Source organism: Labrus mixtus, chromosome 7, assembly GCF_963584025.1.
Source record: "Labrus mixtus chromosome 7, fLabMix1.1, whole genome shotgun sequence".
Lineage (NCBI taxonomy): Eukaryota > Metazoa > Chordata > Actinopteri > Labriformes > Labridae > Labrus > Labrus mixtus.
In genome coordinates, this window is record NC_083618.1 from 15370089 (window position 1) to 15394122 (window position 24034).

At 39.7% G+C, this 24034-nt stretch overlaps 2 protein-coding genes across 9 annotated transcripts in view; both read left to right on the forward strand.

Moving 5' to 3' along the window:
* The window catches only part of LOC132978157 (R3H domain-containing protein 2), a 50388-nt gene extending 42552 nt beyond the window's left edge, over nucleotides 1-7836 (forward strand). For all 8 annotated transcript variants that reach the window (XM_061043246.1, XM_061043244.1, XM_061043250.1 and 5 more), the window contains 9 exons: nucleotides 564-699; nucleotides 1615-1772; nucleotides 2102-2241; nucleotides 2750-2850; nucleotides 3614-3783; nucleotides 3989-4133; nucleotides 5029-5120; nucleotides 5942-6026; nucleotides 6750-7836. In XM_061043246.1, coding sequence (XP_060899229.1) covers nucleotides 564-699; nucleotides 1615-1772; nucleotides 2102-2241; nucleotides 2750-2850; nucleotides 3614-3783; nucleotides 3989-4133; nucleotides 5029-5120; nucleotides 5942-6026; nucleotides 6750-7153 — 1431 coding nt within the window. In that variant the 3' untranslated portion in view covers nucleotides 7154-7836. The remainder of the gene's footprint in view (nucleotides 1-563; nucleotides 700-1614; nucleotides 1773-2101; nucleotides 2242-2749; nucleotides 2851-3613; nucleotides 3784-3988; nucleotides 4134-5028; nucleotides 5121-5941; nucleotides 6027-6749) is intronic.
* A 2803-nt stretch (nucleotides 7837-10639) lies between these two features.
* Nucleotides 10640-18112, forward strand: LOC132978158 (SH3 and cysteine-rich domain-containing protein 3-like). The gene is made up of 13 exons (XM_061043253.1): nucleotides 10640-10922; nucleotides 11381-11448; nucleotides 11837-11915; nucleotides 13743-13899; nucleotides 14006-14103; nucleotides 14204-14285; nucleotides 15295-15392; nucleotides 15756-15819; nucleotides 16075-16124; nucleotides 16290-16393; nucleotides 16503-16554; nucleotides 17146-17283; nucleotides 17941-18112. The coding sequence occupies exons 2-13, from the start codon at nucleotides 11432-11434 to the stop codon at nucleotides 18037-18039; spliced, it is 1038 nt and encodes a 345-aa protein (XP_060899236.1). The 5' UTR covers nucleotides 10640-10922; nucleotides 11381-11431; the 3' UTR covers nucleotides 18040-18112.
* The last annotated feature ends 5922 nt before the right edge of the window (nucleotides 18113-24034 follow it).

Here is a 24034-nt window from a genome sequence, read left to right on the forward strand (position 1 = left end):
TTGGTTTTCGGTGAATCTATCAAATTATTCAGGCAACCCTGACAGCAGGTATGACTTTCTTTATTCATATTGGAAACAATGGATTGTAGAATAATGCACAACATAATATATTACATACATAACAATAAAATAATGATTAAATCTCAATGCAATATTGAGCTTTCAAAAAACAACTATAGAGAAGCATTTCATTTTCTAAATGAAACACAAACAAAAAACATCAATGTAAGAAATATGATGGCGCTACGTCAACACAACACCCTCCTTCCACTGAAGGAGGAGGCTAAGCACATCTGTAGACCTGACACACACCATCAGCAATTGCCCACTGGCACAGCGCTCTCCTCTCTCCTGCTTTTTTTGCTGTGGACCTTGATTGCTAGTCAGTATCAGGTGAGCTCAATCACCAGCTGCAGTGGAGAGTAGGGAGGAGAGAGAGAGAAACACAGTTTAATGGCACGTAACAGTTGAAGAATCAAAATCACTTTCATGCATCAAAAGTTACATCTCTTTAGTTTTTGTGTCTTATAATTCCTCTAAGTATATTTCTTGTTTGTCCTCAGATACAGGTGTCATATTACCCTCCTGGTCAATATCCCAGCTCAGGCCAGCAGTACCGTGTGCCCCAGACCATCTCCCACCAGGTGTCTTATCCTGCCCAGCGCACACAACCCATGCCTCAGCCCACACAGCAGTCAGGTCTGTACTTTTTGTTACCACTTGTAACTAAGACATACAATCTAGTTTGTGTTATTCAAATGTTCACATGTCCCAAAACAACGTAGAAAATGTATTTCTGGTTTTTTTTTTTAGTCATTGAGAGCACAGTTCAAAGTGCACTAATCTCTCGTCAGCACAAAGGTGCAGTCCACTGTTTCATAAGTGTACTTTGTTGTTCCTGTGCAGAAAACTGCTTTATCATTCTTGGTTTTTAGCCCACCAGGTGAAAGGCTGAACGTTAACCTTGTCCTGCAGTATTCTGCCAAGTTTGTCTGTTTGGACAGAAATAGAACACTTTCATCTTTTCCTGGAAAACCTTGACAGCTTTATCCCTCAATCCCCCTCATTTGGGATCTGTGAAGGTTGGCTATGTATGTGTACACAGTACATGACAGTAGCCATTGTTGACAACCTTAATGGACTCTGGCTCCTAGTAGAGGCCTGCCAAATCCTCATCGATCATGATGATCGCTGCCAGTGAGATCTAGAATTACTCAAAGGCCTGCTGCTTGAAGTGAAATACGACTTTGACCTTTGGAAAGTCACTCTAGTCAGTCAAAGACATCAACATTTTTAAGCACTTGCCGGGGCGGGCACCAAGACCCTGATTTTGTTTGCCAGAGCACATAAAGGTGGCCCAAATAAAGTGAAAACAAAACAGAAAAGGTTAGTCAAAGCAATGTAACACTAAGTAGTTCCTACAAAAGCTAATAGTGCCGAAAAGCGTTTGATTTTGTGCATTTTTTTTTTTTCATCTGTTGTTGGTGTTGAAGTGTCTGATTTTATCCTTCCAGGCAAAACAACTTTCTTCTCCCTTTTCCCCTCCCTTGTTCTTAAGATCATTATCTCCCTACTCCCTCCCTAAATATTCTCCTCCATTTATTGTGATGTCAGGTCTCCAGACCATGATGCCCAGCCAGCAGTCGAGCTACCAGGGCATGATGGGTGTACAGCAGCCTCAAAACCCCGGTCTGCTCAATTCGCAGAGGGCAGGCATGGGAGGACAAATGCAAAGCATAATGGTTCAGTACCCACAGATGCCATCATATCAGGTATGCATACATTTTTAAAACATTTGTGGGAGAGACTGTATGTGAAACAGGAAACACTGACTCATTTACATTTGTTACATAACTGAGCCCTGAGTTTCCTTACACCAGAGTGATGCAGTTGCAACTAAGTTAACAGAAAGCACATTGTACAGTAAATAGTGTGGAAATGGCAAAAATGGATGCAGAGGGAGGTTAAAGTAGCAGCAGTAGTTTTGAATTGACTATGTTGCTAAACTCCTCTCTCCTTTAACTTTTAAAGATTTGGAAGCAGTCAGGGGAACCACAATATATTTTGGTTTAATTACATTTGACCCCTTTCCCTTTTCCAGGTACCGGTGGGAAATGAGAATCAGCAGGTGGTACAGCAGCAGTACCAGCAGCAGGTGATGGTGCCAGTCAGCCAGTCTGTCCAAGGGCCCATGCCTGTCTACTACAGTGTTATCACACCCACTCAGCAGAATAGCACAAGGTATGGAAGAAATGTAGTTTTCATTGATAAACATTTCACACATGATCACTGTACACAAAAATACACAGCCATTGGTGTGTTAGTGGAAGAATTTAGTTATTACAGTTAAGTTTTCTTCATTTTTAAATTGTCATCAGAGTTAGCAAGTTCTCTGTTATTGAACTTGCCTAGCTTCTTTTTTCTTCTTTTTTTTTTTTTTTTTTTTACAAAATGTGGAGGCTTTAGAAGTAGCCCTTTATGTTTTTACATAGATCTATCTGCATTCGTTTTTGTTTAGTTTTCTGAATTTGCTCCTCTCACCAAAAGAAAAAAACTACAACGTTAAAAAGTAGTTTAATCTGAGAAGAGTTGGGCAAAAATGTGATAACTTACAGATAACTGCTTAATATAGACACTTGACACCCTGGTAAACATACGTTTCATTTTTAAAGTTGTTCTGTGTGTTGGTGTAATTGACCTTTTTTAAGTTTATTTATTTTCTCCCTGTTTGTATGTTTCCATCCTGCAGCCCCTCTGTAGGTTACCTGCAGGCCCCCAGCTCCGAGCAGTATCAGATCACACAGTCGCCGTCCCCGTGCAACCCTCCACAGCTGCAGCAGCAATATTCAGGTTAGACATGCTGTTAGTAGCTTGTATTGCATAACAGTGCAACTATTTTAGCTAACAGTTTTGATATCAATCATTTGAACTGTTGTGGACACAAATCCCTTCAAATTAATATTTGAAGTATGTTTTATTACTTTTCATAAAATCCAGAATTAGATGTCTTTATTCTTCAAAAACTGTAGATCTGTGAGACAGTAGAAGCACACCGCAATGTGGGTGTTGCTTCCAAAACCTCTGAAAAAAAGCGGTCCCTCTAGGGACACTTGCATCAACACCTTATACTCTGTTTTTCTCAGTTTCATTTTTTAAGTGCTTCTGCTGTACGTACAATGAGATGTTACTTAAAGTTTTACTATGCGACTCTGCGAGCAGATCCCTGATTTTGTGTTCTACAAGCTGAAACTAAATGAGTCTGTTTCTCAGATATCAGGCTTGTAGTAATTGATAAATTATAAGTCATTTTTGTTTGTCTTGCTAAAGTCTTCTTTTAAAGCTATTTATAACATTATCCTCTCAATCAGTCCTTTGAATGGAAGTGGGACCATATCGTTTGCAAATGCAATTTTCCATACTTTACCTATTTAACCTTTGTGATGAACAACATTTTTAATCTTTACAATTACCCTCAACACAAAATGTAATGACAAATAAATAGAATGTACTTGACAAATAAAAAGGAAAATGTTTTATGACTTAACTCTTAACGGTCATTAATAACTACTTTTAATAATCTTTATCTTTTTCCACTCTGTGTGTCCTCTATCAGGAGTACCACCTCCTGGAACTGGGGTGATGGTCATGCAGCTTAGTGTCCCAAATGGACCTCAGCCCTCCCAGAACCCCCCTCTAGTCCAGTGGAACCCCTGCAAGTACTACAGCATAGAGCAAAGACCCAGCAAGCCAGGAGAGCTCTACAAACCTGACAACACTCCACAGGTACACACAAACCATAAGACTGCAACTTAGGTTAGTCTGCCAGCCCCCTAGTGTTCAACGGGGGGAATTGCACATACATCAGATTAGTACAGAATTCTCATGAATGGACAGTCTGTGTGTTTTTAAGAAGCTGTGCAGATCTGAAAATGTTATCATGTGCTCTGGAGCATGTGTCACATGAGTTTTGTGTTCTCCTTGTGTCTAGGCCAGCACCCAGCTGACGAGTCCCCTGGCCTCCCCCACCCAGTCTCCCACCCCGTCCCCCTCCGGCAGCGTCAGCAGTGTCTGTCCAAGCCTGGGACCATTACCCCTCATTTCCCAGTTTCCCCGGCCAGGAGGACCCGCTCAAGGTACAATGAAGAAGGGAATTCATGGAATCATATCTGACTGACAAATATTTAAAAAAAAGTCTGTATCTGTGATCCCCTAACTGAATACACTCAACACATGTTTTCCCCTCATTAATAAATTAGATAGATCTGTGTTTAGATGGGTTTTTTTTTAGGTTAATGCAAGGTTTAAACAGGGTAAAGTTATTGAATCGTAACCATTAGAAATGATGGCTAAACTACAAAAAACAGCTGACAAAAAAGTATGCTAAAGGTAACAGCTACAGTAAGTAAACATCAACTCCACAAACCCTTGTTCACATACTTGTGCTCTTTCACCTAAATTGAGTGTGTCATTGTGAGTGTCACGTCACCTCACCTCAGCAGGTTGACATGACTGGCACTGTGCCCACCTACAGGTTTACCACATCTCTGCCCTCTGACCCATATTTACTCACACACACCTACAGTACCTTTTTACATATTTGCATCATTCGACAATCCACGTAGTACATCATTGATGCTGATTCGACAATCCACGTAGTACATCATTGATGCTGGTCTTTATATTTTTTATCTTCAGAACAATTAAATAAGAGAAAGAGGGGGTATGAGACCTTCTAACCTCTCTCAATAAGGTTTTCTCCTTTTACTTACCAAATTATGAAAAAACTCATTGGGGGCACATCTTGCTGATTCTATAACCCTTTATTGAATCCACCATCTTTTTTTGACTGTTTGTGTAAAGCATTTTATTTTTCAACTCATGTTTTGCTGCCCCTTTCTCTTTCTTAAAGAAGGAGGTTTTAACGTCCATGAGGCATTATGAGACCTGGTTATTCAAAGAAAAAGTAAAAAGGGTTATAATATCCAGGGTTGATTGTTTGTAGTCTAACTTGCTATTCATGTTTTGTAGGTGACGGGCGTTACTCCCTGCTGGGGCAGCCTCTACAGTACAGCCTTTGTCCTCCCCTCATGCACGGCCAGTCCTCCTACAGCTCCCATCAGGTCTGAACATGAAGTCATTTCATGAAGTCAACCAGTCACTCCCTGCTAAGTGCTAAGGCTAGCTCTTTAACTCAGTAGATTGCCAAATGGAGCAGCAAGAAATTCAGCCAGTCTCACAGATCCTGAAGTATGTACTAATTCAAAGACTTTGAATCCATGGATCAGTGGATACAGAATCATTTTGAATCGAAAATCGATTCTGAATCGAATCGTGACCCCAAGAATCGAAATCGAATCGTGAGACACCCAAAGATTCGTAGCCCTAATACTTTTATATTGTTTAGTTTATTTCTGCCTTGAATAGGGCTGAGATAAATTCTTAATGAAAAACACACCTTGCTCACGATTGTTGGTCCCTGCTGCTTTGTCATAATGTGGTCAATAATGTCAGGCATCAATAACATCTACTTTGCTTTAAGAACACAAGAACATATGTTTTGTGCATTTGTTGTTAACAGGAAAAGAAGGGGGCATACTAAATGAAATCAGGTTAAAACAAATTAAGTGGCTCAAATTATTACTTCAGAATGTCTTGAATCAGTGCATAATGATATTTTTGTGAAGCTTAGATTTGGTCAAAATAAATGTGTATAAATAAATTGTACACAAAGAGCTGAGATTTTCATTGCATCTCTTCACTGTTCTCCTATTTAGCGCCCTCTAGTGTTGGGTTGTTTTGGTTCCAGAGAGACTGAGTTTAAGGCTCCGTAGGATGGCTTTACCCCCATCTATTGTCTTGTTGTGGAACTGCAATGTAAAACTAAGACTCATAACATGTCTTTTATATCATCATATCTTAACTTGTGATTCTTTGTCAATAGGGCCAAGGAGTAATGAAACATGGGGCACGAGGGAAGAAACAAACACTCAAATCAGCATCAACAGATCTGGGCACCACTGATGTTGGTAAGTTAGAGATGCATTATTACAGACCTGACCAGCATGATATCATTTTTGAGTTATAACGTTTAAATCCAGGTAACGTAGTACACACTTCCCTGTGGTTCTCTATTTTCAAGGATCTCTACGTGAAAATAACTTTTAATAATTGAATTATACTCTGCTCTCATTTGAGCAGGTTTACTGGAAGCACTTCAGATCACGTTTATATAGCTGGGATGTTTTTCTTGATGGTTTTTGCTATGATGTGAAAAAAGAAGAGAGAATGTAAAAAATGTGAGGGATTTTAAAGTATAACCTTGAGTTGATCATCTTGGTTTGGTGTTGTAGATATGTATACCACCTCTCTTTCATTGCAATAGGACAGGTAAAAAGTTCTGTGATGGGCCACTGGTACACTAAAAAAGATAGTTATAAACTCTCTTCAACCAGAAAGAAACACAGAACATGCAGCTCTTCCTTCACTGGAGAGGCATTCACTTCCTTTTCATGCTGCCATTGTTTAGAGTGTGGTGTACATTTCTGTAACCTTTAAAAAAAGAAGCTTGCTTAAAGCGCAAACCGCTTTGTTGCACACAGCCTCATTTCCCCCCCCCCAGTACATTGCAAACCATCAAGTTGAAGCAGACCACCTATAGACTGTCTGCCTCCAGTATATTAAACTTCAGTTTTTGGAACAATGATCACACTTTCTGTCTCTCTCTAACTCTCCTTGTCTCTTTTGTCCAGTGGTGAGTCGGGTACTCGAGGTCACAGACCTTCCAGAGGGGATTTCTCGTCCAGAGGCTGAGAAGCTCTTCAACCAGCTTTCAATGTGCGGTGCCAAGATCCAGTGGCTGAAGGAGCCCCAGGGAGGCCGAGGGGGAACGGGAGGCTGTGGCCCCTGTCCTGTTGCGGGGCCTCCTGGACCAGGAGCCACCACCGGGCCTGGGGCCTGCGCGGGAGCTATGGGAGCAAAGGGGGATGGCAATGATCCGGCTCACCTGTACACAGTAGTGGCAGTGTTCCCCAGCACCATGGCTGCACAGAGTGCTTCCTTCAAACTTAACAACAGCGGGGCCAGCCTCTTCAAACTGAGGGCCGCCAAAAAGAACTATGACCTGCGTGTGCTGGAGAGAGCCAGCTCTCAGTGAAAGGAAAAGAGAGGGGGAGGAAACTAAGAAAGTCAAAGAGACAGAAAGAAAGACTCTTGGTAGAGTGGTGGAAAAGGAAGGAGGACTGAGGGGGACTGCTCTTAGTGTACAATTCAAAAACAAAACAGAAAAAAACTTGAGTTAAAATTATGTGTCAAATGTATAAAAGGGAAGAAGGTGTGAATCATGAGGTGGCTGGTGTTTGGTTGCAAATATGATTTTGTTGTTTGTTTTTATTCATTGTTTTGTATTTATATAGCAGAAGAGCACACAAGACACGCAAGCATGTGTTTCACTGTTGCAGTGGAATGTGTGCTGCCATTAAAAACACATGCAATGACACACACACACAGACACACACACACACACACACACACACACACACACACGAACGAACCAGGACACAAACAAACACACACAAATGCAGGCAACAGGGTCACGTAGCACATAACAAAAACACACTGGACAGTCGACCTCAGTCAAACCTTTTCCTCCTCTTCCTTCTCCCTTCGCTCTCCGACCCTTCCTCCTTTTTCCTCCTCTTTCTGCCAACACGTCCTCTCCTTTCTCAGCTCTCCATCACCCAGGCGTCTCTTAATCTTACATATTTATAAATTTTCATACGCACAGTTGCGCAATCTCTCTGCTTACCCCAACTGCCCCCCTCCCCTCTTTTCTTGCCATATCTCATGCTGCCTCCTATCTCTCTCAGCTCCTCCGTCCCGCTCATCGGCTCTCTCACTGCTCTCTCCTCTCTTGCTTTCTGTTTGCCTTACTGCTGTTGTGGGTTTCTGTATTGCGCTTTTTTTTTCTCAGAAGTTTTTTTGTTTTTTTGTTTTTTGGGATTCAATATATTTATATAAGTGATGTAAGGAATAAAAGAAATCTATATATTCAGTGATTTTTTTCTTTCTTTCCCCCTGAGTGAAAAAAGTTTCGGCCTTCCTTTCTCCTTGACTCCTTCCCTCTTTATCCTCCTCACCCTCTTCCTGACATTTGTTTCCTCCTTACTACCCTCTACCTCACTTCTTTGGTCCTCTCCTCTCTCCCACAACTGACCCCTCCCCACCCCCAACCACTCCACCCTGACGCCCCATTGTGTTTGCGTTTTTTTGTTGACAGCTGTGCAGAACGTATCAGAAGAAGTAGTAAAGTGCACAATGATTGCATATGTCTACTGTAAATTTTATTTAATCTGTTATTTTTTGTTTGTTTTTAAAAATATAAAAGTCGAGAAAAATCTATCAAAAAAACTGGTGTCATGTGGTTCATGTTTGATGTTACTGAATCTGAATCTGTGTGTCGTAACAGCATTTTCTTCAGTGCTACTAACCATAATGTTAAAGTCTCTATAAGGATGGTTATCATTCTTACAGGAGATATATCCTCATTTTACAAAAGTAATATATTTGAGTTAAGTAATGAAAGAGTAGTTTTTTTTAAACATTTTTAATATGATCAACAGTGACACATCAGCTACTAAATCGATGTTGTGATAGTTTTGTTTTCCCTATATTGATGGTTTCTTCTTGAACATTGATGGAGAGATAAACTCTTCATCCAATGGGGAGCATGAGATTAGGCTAACGTCTAACCTAATGCTAATGTTCTTTTAAATACACCACCAGAACAAACACAGTAAGCATACACCAGACAGAAGACAACACTGCTTTAGATTGGTTTAAAAAAACAAAAAAACAGAGGAGATGGTTATTAATGCTCTTAGAAGCTCCGCTGTCACTTAAGGGAACATAAATACAGACTTCTCCTAATCCTGCCATGAAATATTGTCTAAACTTCAGCTTAATATTAGTCTTTAAACTAATATAACTACCCAGGACAACGACTGAAAGTGACTGCTTACAGTGATTTTACCTGATTTTAGCTAATTACACTCACTTCTTTGATTAATTTTGTGCATTTCACTTCCCAAACTGCAACAGTATTGAACTTGCCATATTGAAAATACATGAAGCTTTGGTGCAATGTCACCCCCTACACAATAAATGTAGACCACACACCCCTACACTCTTTCTTTTTCTATCCTCCTGGTCGATAAGAGCTTATACCAGATCGTTTTGTCTGACCTTGGTGATCCTCTCGTTCTTTTCTGCCTGTTATCGTGCTGCCTCATACTGGGCACCCTCTCTGTGTTTCATGAGATTATCCGTGCAGAACTTTCTCTTCGTTTGCCGGTTGAGCCGGTGAAGCACGAGTGGTGATGAGCACCAGTACTACCAGGTAGGCCTATGTTATTGATAATAAGGCTGAGGGTTGTCTTCATGATGTTTGATGTTGTATTTCTCTTCATCATTTAAACGGGGCTGTTTCTGTTATTGAAACTAGCGTGATTGCATGTTGTTGTTGTTTTAGATATTAAATTGGTGCATGTGTGCTTCTCTTATCTGACCCTGCAGTTTATTCACTGAGAATTTACCAGCACTGTGTTTTTCAGAGGGAAGAAGGAATAGAAAAGCTGCCATAATTGAAGTATGGCGTCTTGGGGTAGTGGCCAGAACGACAGACGCCCGCAGACCAGTGTGTCCCCTGGTCAGGATCCACCCAGCCTCCACCATAGAGGGCTTCTGCTGGAGGGAAGAAGGCACCAGAAGCGTGCCAAGCAGAACCAGATTTGTGACCCACAGGTAGACATCATGTAGTGGCAACTGGAGAATATGCGTAAAACCATTGATTGCATGGCTGCAAATCAGCCCTGCCCATTTGAACTGCCCCGGCAGACTCCTCCATGTGGGCCTCCACATCCTGCATGGACACCCTGACCGCTGTGGGTACAAAGCCCAATATGTGACAAACGGATGCTCAGTGTTCTCACACCTGTCTATCAGAACACACTTTTTTCATATTTAGCAATTTGATCCCAATTAGCTTCTCTGTTGGATCAGACCACATGGGCCTATCTTTGCGTCCCAAGCGCACCAATGTGAGCCATGACCCTGCATGTTGCCAGGTTTTCTATTTTTACTTCCACTGAGCACTTTTGGGGGGTACAGTCCACTGCAGACATGGATCACCCTACAAGAGCTGAACTAAACATGACACAGATGTCACATGCGTAGCAGACCAGTAAACTCCCAGTATATCAAACTACAATCACATCAATTTAAAATATTCAAATCTATTTATTTAGTTCAAATTAAGACTATATTTTTGGTTAAAATGACCTGAGCTATGCGTAACAAAATGTCATTTTTAGATAGAAAACATGGTGACAGAAGAAAATGAATGACATGCAGCTAAGTTTCCATTTGTACACCTCAAAGCAAAGGGGACACACCTTTTATTTAGGACATGAACACTGAAGAGTAGATACATTTATTGAACCAATTTAGCTCTCTGCTGTCATAGCCAACAGCACAAACATATTCTAACACTTGTGCTATACATTTACATGGAAGACAATAAGCTATACTCTACTATACTATAATATATATTTTCTTATTCTTAATTCTGCTTTAGAGTAAGTAAAGCATTCTGATTTTCTTTGTAGCTCCTCAGCCTACAAAGTGCTCAGCTGTCACAAACAGTCAGGCACACCCACACACATACAGAGGCAGGGCTAGGCCGGGTGGGCCTGCTGGCATTACTCATCCCAATGTCCCACCTGTTGGAGCTTCATAAGGAAAGTTGAGCACATAATGGACTGGACAATAGGAATGGTAGAAAAATAAAGAAAGAGTTCCAGGAAGTTACAGGCTGAAAAGACACCTCCAGTGGAACCAGTACTCTTTTGGAAGAAGTGGAGTCAACGGTAAGTTTACACTTTTTGGCATCAAAAATAATGAATGTTTCTTTTCCTTTGAAAAAAAATGTAACCACTCACTTGAACCTACAAGAAATGTAAGTGTTTCTCTGAATGTCCTTAACATGTATTTTAATACTCAGAGCAGGTGGGACCATCCTACATTTGTCTTACATTTTATTCCAAGTGTCCTGTTTCACTTTTCTAAATCAAGTTGATCTGCCAGAACAAACTTCTGTGTTCAAAGTATCTTGGAACATCACAGTATTTAAGCAATACCTGGTCAGCATAACTGTGAATTAAAATGTGTTGTTTGTGGTCGTGTCTGATATAGATTGATCAATTATTATAAATCAAGCAGAAAAGTTGCTCGATCATGAGATTCACTTATAGGGATTTTTGATTGACACTCTTTAAAAATCCTTTTGCAGCAGCAGAAGTGCTGCTCATGTGTTTTCTGTCTGTAGTGCCATCTGCTGGACCAGAATCTGAGTATCTGGAGGAACTAAACATCAACCATGGCTCATTATGACTCGTAAGTTCAGTTCTTAGACAGGCCCAGGACAGAAATAACTTTATCTAAACATGTTTGCTTATGTAAATCACTAATTGATGAATTACCGTCAACTGTGAGGGAAAAGTCCTCCATGTTTAAGGAAAGGTAACCTGTGGTCAGGATGTAATAGAAGAACCTTTTAACACTGAAAAATAGTATAAAAAATAAACGAAGAAAACACAAATCTGAAAGTGATGAAATGCTATTAAGTAAAATATAAAGAAATATAAGAAAGTAAAAATATAAACTTAAATATGTCATGTCAGACAGGCACAGGCCACCATGTGGACGAGACATTTTAGTCTATTGATCTGTAGCATTTAAACATTTGCTTGTTGATGAGCGTTTTGTTTCCTGGTGATGATAGGTTGGATGACAAGGACTCTGTGGATATTCATGACGACCCGCCTCTGCCTGATAATGTGGTGAAAGAGGAGGACAACACGGTGAGACATCCAGTAACCAATACCATGTTGTACTACATGCACATCAAGAGACTGATTAAAGGGAAATATTCATAATCCTGACTGCTTAGTACATATGTACAAGTACAGAAAAAGGCTTTTCTGCTGCTTGTAGAACGTTTTATCAGAGAAATTATTTGTCAAACAGAATTTACCAAATTGCCAAATTATCAATAGTAGCAGACAATATAGAAGAGAAAGCGAGGCCAACACACAACGTCCCGTATCACTAAACAGACAATGCTCTGACAATTGCGTGAGTTAAACTATCGACCATAACTAAAATGATGAGGGTTTAAAATGAAGGCTAAACTTTAAAATGTCTTCTGTTGCATACTGCGAGTAGAAGGGGAAAACATTTCTATGTCCAAAATGGCACTTTATTGATTTGATAAAACATGCAGGCAAAGCAATAAACTCAAACTATCTGATGTCTTATACCAGTAGAGCAATATATGTTTTAATTTGGGAGACTGAGTAAACTGGACCTTTAACAAATCCCATTTGTATTCATTAAGCATGACATCACATGTACACAGATCTCTTATTAATCACCAAAGTTTGTTTAAATAAGTCTACAGTGGACTGAAGTACTGAGTCAGTGGGAATCTTTAGGAATCCTGAAGGCTGAATCACTCAGACACTCAGTAAAGTGATGCTGCTGTCGTGTGTGTGAACTGTCCTCTGGATTATCTTCTATTGTAGTGTTAATACGCTGCCTGACTGACACAACACACCTCTAATCCTGCAAGTGACCGAGAATCAGAGACAGTTCAGTCTGTCAGGCGTCCCAGTGTGTGTGTGTGTGTGTGTGTGTGTGTGTGTGTGTGTGTGTGTGTGTGTGTGTGTGTGTGTGTGTGTGTGTGTGTGTGTGTGTGTGTGTGTGTGTGTGTGTGTGTGAGAGAGACATCCCTACGTCTCTGTTTGACTAGACTGGTGTATATATAGGAGCTCAGTGTCAGGCTTTGTTACATTAAGTTGGGAAATCTGTTGGTCTCCACTGAGCTCTATTTTAAGATCTAAGCCCTTTTAGACAGTCCCACCGGTGTGTTTGTGTGTCTGTGCGTGCGTGCGTGCATGCATGTGTGCTTTCGTGGCTACATGGGTTTATGTGTGTTTTTTTGTGTGCATAAAAAAGCACAGAAAACTCTCAGAATCAAGCAGAATTACTTTAGAAATCAAACTCAATATGATTTAAGAGACAGACAGCTGTCACGACATGTTATGTTTGATATCATTCATGGTTGTGTGGCTGACACGTTACAGATTGTGTGATCACCAGACAGACTCCATATGACTCAGACTGTTGTGTGGATCAGTATTAATAGAAACATTGTCATGTAAATCTGTCAGGCTGTGGTTAGTGCATGACACTGGGACTGGGAAAAATAGAGCCTTAGCTTTGTAAATGATATTTTAGGTCATCAATAAGTGGAACCTTACATTTCAACCTTATAGAAATTGATTTTAACCCTTTGATAATTTGGCATTCTTACTGAGTTTTTTGAGGCGATAGTTATTTACAACAGCTTAAGAGCATCTTGGCCTGTTGTTCATGAAGCTCCAAATGCCACAAACTTGGTATAAAATGAAGGAGAAAATTGTGTTTTTAAAAACTAAAATTAAACTGTAGTTGGATCCAATCCTGTTTTTTTTTTTTTAGAACTACAAAATCAAGGTGAATTTATTCTTTCGTTTACTAAAATCAAACTGGCCAAATGGACAAAGTCCATTGTCCAGTAGTCATTCTTTGCTTGTTCAATCATCCTTACTTGTTTTAATTTTTGGATGCTACTTCCCTGTATCCAGGTTTACTTTATCTATGATGAGGAGGTCGAGGATGAGGACAGAGAGGAAGCACCTCCTGCAGAACCCTTCAGACCAGTAAATGACAGACCTCACAAGTTCAAGGACCACTACTGCAAGAAACCCAAATTCTGTGATGTCTGTGCGCGCATGATAGTGTGTACGTCTACTTGGTCTCTCTCTGTTTCCTGGAGGACATGATAAGTCGACTTTAATGCATCTTTAGACGGTACTCCTGATATCATTTTGCTTTATTTTCTCTCCAGTGAACAATAAATTTGCATTGCGATGTAAGAACTGCAAAACAAGCATCCACCATCAGTGTCAGTCCTACGTCGAGTTCCAGAAGTGCTTTGGCAAAATAGTAAGCTGAATGTTACGAAATACAACTCAAAAAAATGCTGCAGATATATTTATATATGTAAGATATTCAAACGACATGCTCCTCTCTTGTGCTATTTTAGCCTCCAGGATTCAGAAGAGCGTACAGTTCTCCTCTCTACAGCAGTCAGCAGAATGCAACAGTCTCACAGCTGCTGCCTTTTTGTAAGTTTTCTATTCTATTTATTTCTACTTAAATCACATTAACCATTCATGTACTTAATACTGGAAGCTTCACTTGTAAATAGTCTTTGATATGCACAACTTCTCCCCTGCTAGATGTAAAGAAAGCAGGTGAGAAAGTAGGGGAAGCGTAAAAGCATATACTGCATGTTACAAACCTCTATTCTATTTCAGTAAAGGTTAATCTGAACATTTCAGTCTGCTTGTTTTAGTTTCCCTGAACAAATACTTTAAACTGAATGAAAGACTATTTGCTAGACATCACAATGTTTAATGAGAGATGTGATATTTTTTATTATTCCCCTATCCCATTAAAGAGACAAAAAGTTTATTGCATTGCATGTGTTTGGTTTATCTTGTATTAATGCAGCTACAGTGGTTGTCTGGCAGTTGTCTGGTAGAGATCCAAAAAGTTGTGTTTTGGAAAGAGAATCTGGATAATTGGAAACTGAAATTAAGAAAAATGCAATAACAATTTGTTTTACCTTGAGAGACAAATCCAGCCGGTAATAGGATGTTCTTTTGAAGAGTAGCTTTCTCTGAGAGGATGTGAAGGTAGTTGGATAAAACTGGAAATTTGCTAAGAAAACAATACAATGAAAAATAAACCCTCTTTCCCTCTCTTTAGTGGTTCTTCCCAATTGGCCTTGAACAAAGTATAGAGCCCACAACTTTTCTGTTTATCAATGCCAACACTAAAGAATCACTTTCCCTCCAAACGACGCTAACAAGTGTGTGCAAGAACAATTCTGTTACACCCAAATAAGCATAAACAGATACATTGGGGATGCAGTTTATTCTTAAGGGAAAAAGTTGTTTTTTCTGTGTATAGGTGTGTAGGTAAGGACAAGTTACAATAGCCTATAGTAGCAATCATCAGTCTTGTTTTTTCAGTCAGTTACAATGAAGCCCATCAGATTTGACTACCTATTGTCAGAAGCTTCAAAGTTCTTCCCAATTTTTTCTTTTTTTTGTGGCTTTTGACATGCAGCACAGTCAAACCGCACTGACCCTGTGTTTGAAACTCTGCGTATTGGTGTGATCATGGCCAACAAGGAGCGTAAAAAAGGCTCAGAGGACAAGAAGAATGTGAGTGTGAGACTACAATGAGAACAATTTAAACTTGTGTGTGCACAGGCTCAATTCATTGGTGAATTCCTTCGTTGTAATTTGTCTATAGTTGAACTATTTCACTCCTTTTGAGCCAGAGTGCAGACTTTATTAAACCCTGAACCCAACTCAAGTAGAAGCTACATTATTCTCTGGTATTTTTCCTTCATAGTTTTGCATTATTTACTGTAAAAGCAAATTGATTTGCTTACCTTTTCTTTCTTTTGTGTCATATTTTTTTTGCTGGTTTAATCTCATTCTAAACGCAGAATTTAGTTTTAAAAATATTTCATAATAAGTTGTATATAAAAGCATCTCTATAGTTTGTCCGTCTTTGTTCAGATGATGATGATGATGGAGGACGATGAGTCCCAGCCCAAACAACACGATGAAGGAGGTGAAGGAGGTAAATGTTTGAGGGGGAATGATACAATAATGTTGCATTCTCTTTTAAATCTGGATTAACTGGATGTTTGCTCACTTTTTATGTCTTACAATATCTTATTAAGTTAAATTTTGCCGTTTCCATGGATATGTATAACAACATAAATACCAGCAAATATACTGCACATTGATCATGATATATAAAAGTAATTATTTTTCTCTTTTTTTGTTTGTTTGTTTGTTTGCTTCATACATAAAATGACTGTGCGATTGCCAGCGACCACAGAGGGAGACAAAAGAGGAGACAAGACTCCTGCTGATGACAAGGTCAGAGGAGATGATGAAAAATAAAGTACTGAAAAAAATAAACCACAGACCTTGAAAATGATCCACTTCTAATGATATTGACAACATTGATCACATTTACATGTGATCTACGTGGAGGAAACGGTCTTAATGAATACAGGTACTCTGTGTTTTTGTGTTAATCAGAGTAAAAAGGTTCAGCCGGGGAAGATCGGCGTGTTCAGTCAGTCTCATTACTACCTGGCTCTGTACCGCTTCAAAGCTTTAGAGAAAGATGATCTGGATGTTCAGTAAGCCTCTCTGCACACTTTGAAGACATTCAAGATCAAATATACCTTTTTTCTGTAGTTATTTATGATTTGGATAAAAAACAATTCTCATGTCCTGTTTGCTTCATAGTGCGGGTGATCGCATCACAGTGATAGACGACTCCAACGAGGAATGGTGGAGGGTGAGTCCTCCACATGTCTTCTTATATTAACACATCTCACAGTGATGTCAAGGTGGATTTTAGTCAAGGTGAACTCTGCGGAGATTGTGATTTTCATATATAATTAACAGGCATCCAGCTGGCTTGAGGATAAAACAAGTCGATTTGTTCATAATTTTGTTCTGAGATTTTTCCATTAGTCGGTTATTTCAGAACGCCATGCTGGAGGGAAGGTTCAACACGGCTGCTTTAGATGTCTTTTCTTTTTTTAAATTCTCATTTCCTTGATAAGTCAATGAACATTCAAGGGTTAATTCTGTACATAACAAAGATGAAATTACATATGGTGATTTGGTGAAGACATTTGGTTCACATTTCATGTTTATATCTTTTGATCCAGAATTGAAAAAACATTGGCCGTGGTTACATCGTGTTCCACAGTTGTTGTTTACTGTTCTGTCTTCTCTGCATCATGTGTCAAGCTGTTTTTGTCAGACCTTCAGGTTTCAGGGCCACGCTGGACAGTATGTCCATTTCTAACAGATCTGGATCAGGAGCTGGAGCTGCAGAAACTCACTGTGAAAGCTTTTCGTCTTTTTTTATTCACACCAGGGGAAGATCGGAGAGAGAACAGGCTTCATACCAGCCAGCTACATCATCAGAGTGAGAGCAGGAGAGAGGGTCTACAAGGTGACTCGCTCCTTTGTTGGCAACAGAGAGATGGGCCAAATCACTCTGAAGAAAGACCAGGTTTACACACACACACGCACACACACAAACGCACACAAACGCACACTACAGATATACAGATATAGAATCTCTTAAAGGGATGGATACACATGATTATATAACCCAACAACTACAAAATTAATTCTATCCTAGTTATACATCCAAACTCAGCTGAGCTAATACTAAAGACTGAGAACATAAAATATGTCTGTGTGTATGTATCTTTCTATGGCTGTGAGGAAATTTGATCTTACACACACACCTTTTTTGTTTTATTCATACATTCAATGTGTTAAGGAAATGTCCACAGCAACATGCAACATAAACCACTCTCTGAACAGCTGTGAAATGCATTCTCTATAAATTGTTTTCCCGAATAAACCCTAAATTAAACATGGGTGCAGATGGCCTAACGGTTTTGTCGAGTACCTCATGCACGGAGGCTGAGCTTTGGGTTCGAATCCCACCTCTGCCCTTCGCTGCATGACATCCCTCACTCTCTCCTCCCAACGTTTTCTCTCTTTTTAGCCGTCCCATCCATTAAAGGCAAAAATGTTAGTTAAGAGACAGTCCTTTGCACTTTTCTAGATAAGTAAGAATGCCTAGTCAGCCTCTACTAATCCCAACCACAAATATAAACAGGACTAATGGAGGCATAATTTTGGCTTGTGTCCTCAGATTGTGGTGAAGAAGGGGGAGGAGGTGAACGGCTACCTGAAGGTCAGTACAGGTCGGAAGCTCGGCTTCTTCCCCGCCAACCTGCTGCAGGAGATCTGAGGAGGACCAGCAGGCATCTCTCTCTCTCCTCTAGCAGGCTTTAGGTGCAGCTTCTTTCCCTGCTGTAGCAAACACGTTTGATTGAGGCCCAAAGCAGCAATAACACTTACTGTATATTTGAAATTTGACTTCAACTCATATTGTTTTGACTTCTTTTGTAAACTTTACACGTATGACTATAAAGTCTGTGTGCAAAATATATTGAATTGAATTTACTCTGTGGGCAGAAACATTTGGTAAATACCAGGATAAAAAGATGAGTCACCAAAACTTGCAAACTGAGCATCACTGTGACTGTAAAATAAAAGGATGCTGACATTGTTTTCCATGAAAGTGTTTAGCCGTCCTTTGCATGATGACGTATTTCCTGACATATATTTTATATTGTTGATATTGTCTGATGTTGGTAATGAAGGATGCTTTTAGTCTGCCGGACTTGCTTGTAGGAGCCTGTCCAGGGCTTTGCTGGGTACCCAAGCAGGACCCAATTGCTATAATCCATACAGAAAGTTATGAAAGCATGGATGAGTGTCTGCCACTGCGTCTCTACATGATGCCTGGAGTCTAGAAGTTTCTAGAGATGGTAGAAAGTAGATTAGGTGATGGGTGTGATATGTGACTTGAATGAGAGGATGGAGTCCAGAATGACACCCATACCCTTTTGGTTTGGCATTTGGAGCAAAAGTCACCATCAAGGAAAAAGATCTCTGAAGCATCACTTAAGAAGTCACGACTATGAGTTCTGTTTAGCAGCTGTTCAACTTGAGTAGGTTGGATAACATTAGTGTTTTAATGTTGTGCAGACAGTTAACAGACTAAGAGGGAAAATGTGATTTGCATATGCCTCCGTGAAAACAATCAAAAGGGAATTTGGGAATTATGTTTCACTGTCCCATAAGTTTGCCATGATGTTCTGTTAAAATGTAATAATGCATCTTACCTGGTCATCAAGTCACTGATCACGTCCCAGAAAAAAAAAGGAATGCATGGATCACATTGGAGCCATTGAAAATGGATTGGAGCATCTGAGAGCATCTGGTGTGTTAACCCCAGTGTTCTGACTGGAGTATGTCAAGTCAAGTATAATCATGTAATGTTCTAGAGTTTGTGTCTTTCCATCAGTCAAACCCATGAAAGAAGATGTAGATATCACTTTCTTATATGTTCATGAATTGAGTTTCTTTCATTACACAGACATGCTATGCATGTATGTGTGTAATTTGAGTGTCAAAGAGAAGAATAGGCAGGGTGAAGAGGTCCTGGGTTTATTATAGCTTAGTTATTAGTGTCATTCAAAGTGAGGGGAAGAATGATTTTATTTCCTCACATCAGGGGGGGGGGAACAAATGAGGGATCGAAATGAGACTGAGGCATTTCCAGAACTTCAAAAGGATGCAGAGTTGTTTTCTGAACTTACCCTGAGTGCAGCGTAATTAGTCACAGCACACAGTGTGGGAATAGGTCGCTATGTAAAGGAATAGCTCAGAGATCAGGAATGCAGGGAATGGCATCTGCAGGTCCGCAGAGACATACAGGCCTAAATAAGATGCTATGCAGACAGACAGACATAGATCACTAATATTTCCTTTTTCACACGTCTCCCCTTTCAATAGAATATACCTTTTCATTTAATTCTTAAAGTCATAACATTTCTGTCTCTGTTCGTGTCTTATTCCTCCTGATTCCATCATCGCACTTACTCCTCACATTCGGATGCAGATGATGAGTTTCGCGGCCACAGCGATTTCCTCCTCTGTTGTCTGTCAGAAGAAAAGAGCCCTGAGCCTGGGCAGGTAGCACCGCCAGACTTCAGCAGTTGTCTGATTGGACAACAGAGAACCCCTTCAGACACGGGTCACTTCTTCCTGGGGAAGAGCCTCTGCTTGATGCTGCTCTGGACTGAGTGACTGTGGGGAAGATATCACAGCTGCCATGTTGTCACTGCTGACCTTTTGACCCTGCCACTCCAGCTGGAGGAGGGTTGCCAAAATGTTTGTGGACGTCTGTTGGTGGATGATATTGTGTGTGTGTGTGTGTGTGTGTGTGTGTGTGTGTGTGTGTGTGTGTGTGTGTGTGTGAGTGTGTATGAGTGATGCTGTGGCAATGAATGTGTTTAACTCAGGAGAATTTCATTTTCACTGCAGACCACATCAAAATCCAAACTAGTAGACACTGAATAAATTGAGTTTTTTAGATAAAACGCAGGACATAAACAGCGTCATTTATGGAGCGTGGCTGAGTGAACAGATCGACAGTTGTTGATGTTGGCCTGGAGACTTTGGCTTTTCTAGATTGATCAAAAGTTTGGTTGAGATAACATTTCCAAAATGGTGACTGCAACTGTTGGGCTTCATTATGTTATGTTTTTAACGTGTACAGATCTTGTATACAAGATCTAAACTTAGGTTCTCTTTCCACTTGTTTTAGAACATTCAAATTAATCATTCTGTCTATTACCAGCATTCTAAATATTACTAATAATTCTAGACTTTTGATTTTTTTTTTTTTTTTATGTTTGCTACTTGGCACTTTATCTTAAAGGAGGACATTGAGATGTTATTTATGCACATTCCAGTACTAGCTCTAGCTGCTTGGATTGTCATTATTTACTGCTTTAGCTTGGTTTTGAAAGGCTAAAGGTAGAACTGTTTAAGCAGCTCCATAAGTTACAGTCACAACACTGTTTTGACTGCTGCCAGCAGAAATATTCCTTAAAAAGCATTTCCACAAACATAATAGCACAATAAATAAATAAAAAATACATTAATACTTAAAAAACGTACGACTAAATACACTGCAAAATGCAACATGTATTTACTGTGTGTTCAATTACTCTCAAAAGCCCCTAGAAATAAAGAAAGAGTATTCATTCATATAATATAAATGTAAAACAGAAGCTTATCTGTAAAACCAAGAGAAAAAGTAACAAATGACATAACTATTGTGTTTTTACTTAGATGTTTAACATGTAAAGATAATTTTACCCAACAGAGGTCCCTGTTGCACTAGATATTGAGCACTCTGGATCAACTCAACACACCACAGGAAACCAGTGAGTGTTTGTAATGAGTAACAGCTGTGAGGCTGGTGTGCAGTCTATGCGGCCAAAAAATCACAGGCCTTCAAATAAAAACATTTTTCATTTGAAATTAAAATGTCAGTGATCATGTTGCTGTAAATAGTTGATTGAATGTATTAATATAAATCAAAACAGAGCCCATATTTTCATCAAGTGAGATTCTGTCCATACAATCCATTGGAGAAATAAAATAGCTGGTCGTCAGATAGTTTGTATAAAGCAGGGTGGTCAGTTCCAGTCCAAAGTTCCACATTCCCCCTCCGTCTGAGATGGTTTCGGCCACATTCAGCTTGTTACTTTCCATGCATAACAGAAACGAATGTGCTTTATGTCATTTCCTGCAATGTTTGCTAATACAAATTTAAGAGGTGTCATCGTGCGCTTATTGATGTAAAAGTAAGGCATCCCCTTTTAAGAGTGCAGGCTCTGCATCATCTCATTGACCCACCACATTCAGAAACACATTTAGCATCCAGTCGAAGAGAAAAATCCATCTTCCCTCCTCCAGCCGCCGAGAAATGTAGCAATGTGTGAGGAAGAATAATAACATAAAACTATATCAGAGATCCTCTTTGCACAGCACAGATTGTATTGATTTTGGAGAAATGTTTCAGAAAGTCTCTTCCATGAACGCTGCAAAAGCTGCTTCTTCTCGCAGTCCTCAAAGCAACAAAACATTGTAGGCCTTTTTACAAAGCTTTGGGACTCGATTTATATTTAGAAATGTTTTACTCTCTTGCTCTCTGTCTGTCTTTGTTTTTGTGACATGTGTGTGTGTAATAGGGTGAGTGTGTATCAAATCTCATATTTCCTGCCAAAACCTCTGAAGCATTAGATTAAAGCTCTGACATGATTCTTTTAATAACTGTTGTAGAATAACACCTCTTTTATTTCCATCCATTTCTCATTGAGGCGCTAAAATTCCATTATCTAATCTGATTTGTGCAATTATTAATCTTCATTGCCCTTATTTACAAAGTGACTTTGCAATCTTATGTGTTACAAAGGGGTGGAAATGGTTTCAGTGGCAGTTGTAGTTGTTTAGTGATGGTTGGAGGTAGGTTCAGTGCAGGTCAGGGGTTAGACACACAGGTAAGATATCACTTTTTAACAATTCAATGTGTTTATAAGCAACAACTGCCTAAAGCATGCCCACAGGGGAACACAATATTGTCAGTCGGTATATACAGCACAGTAATGTTCTTGACTGTGTTTACAGCGCATCTGTCCATTCATCAGTGTGCGCAAAGGGGAGCAAGAGAGACGAAGAGTGTTGGTGGTGTTTGTGTGATTTCATGCTTGTGATGCAATAAATTAAAGATGGAGATGACACATGCACAGACATAAAGAGAATGACAAGTTTACCCACTGACTCCCAAGGCCCAGAGAGAGAGAGAGAGAGAGAGAGAGAGAGAGAGAGAGAGAGAGAGAGTGAGGGATGGAGAAAAGGCTGGAGAGAAGACTGCAGGGTTGGAACCAATTAGGCCAGGAGAGGCTCCCTCCACCTGCACTGCGAGGGCCCCCGGGGGAGAGCCCTGGTGACAAGATGAGGGATCATCATCATTACCATTATTTATTTGCTAAGCAGAGGCCGACTCTAGGGCCAATCCTAATAGGATTCCCGAATTACAATGAGCGTCTTTTTTGGGGGGTGTGGGCACTAAGGATGCTTGAGGAGGAGGGGAGGGTTAATGTGTGGATAAAAGCCAGCATGCATTTGGAAAAATATGTCTAGCTTATGCTAAAATAAATGCCTTTTATTCTATTATGCAGACCTATTACAGGCTTCGAGGCTATCATCAATAATATATGTGATGCCCCAGGTAGTTTTGTATGTTGTGTGAAAAGGTCATGCCCCCCCTTAACTCTACTTTTTAGGTACATCCTATTAAAGTCACGTAAGACCAGATAGTCCATACTCTTATAATATCATCTACAATGTTTTCTCTTATTTTGAGTTGCATCCAAAGTTTTTCATTCAAACTTGTTTGTTCTGGTAGTAATTTCAATTCAGTTCAATCAAATTCAAACTTTATCCCAGACTCAAGGTCCAGATACAAGACAACATGATAAAAAGAGAGAGAGAGCACCACACTAAAGAAATCTAAAAACGCATGATAAGTTTATTTTGTAATTGTCATTTTACTGCATCTCACCATGTTGAAAGAAATATGTTTGTTCTGTTAACTCTCCTGAGAATTCCTTTGTTTTTTCAGTTGTTGTTGCTGTTTTCTTAGAGAGTTTTGTCCCATGAATAATCCTGGGATATCAGGCTGTGCAAATAAACAAGCCTGACCACTTGAGAAGCTTTTTCACATCATAACATTTTCTGATTCAACGTTAAGTCTTCGACAAAGTGCTGTATCCAGTCAAAAGGAAATCTAATTTAACTTCAAAACTCCTCGGTTACCATGCAATATGTGAGCGAGCATTCATTTAGAAAATCTGTGGAAGTCACCAATTTGCAGGAAACATCTGCGCTTAAGGGAGACATGGCATTGGCTGGTAGTGCACACCATAGCCTACTGTTAAAGTTAGAGTGACACATTGGTTGCTCTCAGCAAACTTACTTTAGTGGGATGCAGCCGACCCTACCCTCCTAGATTTCCGAGAAGTGCTTGAGGTTACCATGATCTACAAAATAGTAGCCTGCATGTAAATTATGTGCCTATCTAGCCTTATAGCCTACAATACAAAAACGTAAAAACAAAGAAATGAACAAATAACAATATGGTAAAGTATGCCTACAGTGAAAATAGGCAAATATTAAAATACAAATATTGTCAGATAAAATTAGGGGGCGGAATCTTATTTAAACGTAACGTTACGTATCGTAACATGACAGGAAGGTTTTTTTTGAGGTAACTGGAAGATAACTTACACCAGAAACTTGAACAACTTTTAACACCAGCAGAA

What these genes read in the sequence shown, in the direction of transcription:
- LOC132978158 (XM_061043253.1), top strand. An exon ending in CGATGAAGGAGGTGAAGGAG is followed by an intron (nt 15,820 to 16,074) that starts GTAAATGTTTGA and finishes TGCGATTGCCAG; the next exon opens with CGACCACAGAGGGAGACAAA. An exon ending in AAAGATGATCTGGATGTTCA is followed by an intron (nt 16,394 to 16,502) that starts GTAAGCCTCTCT and finishes TTTGCTTCATAG; the next exon opens with TGCGGGTGATCGCATCACAG.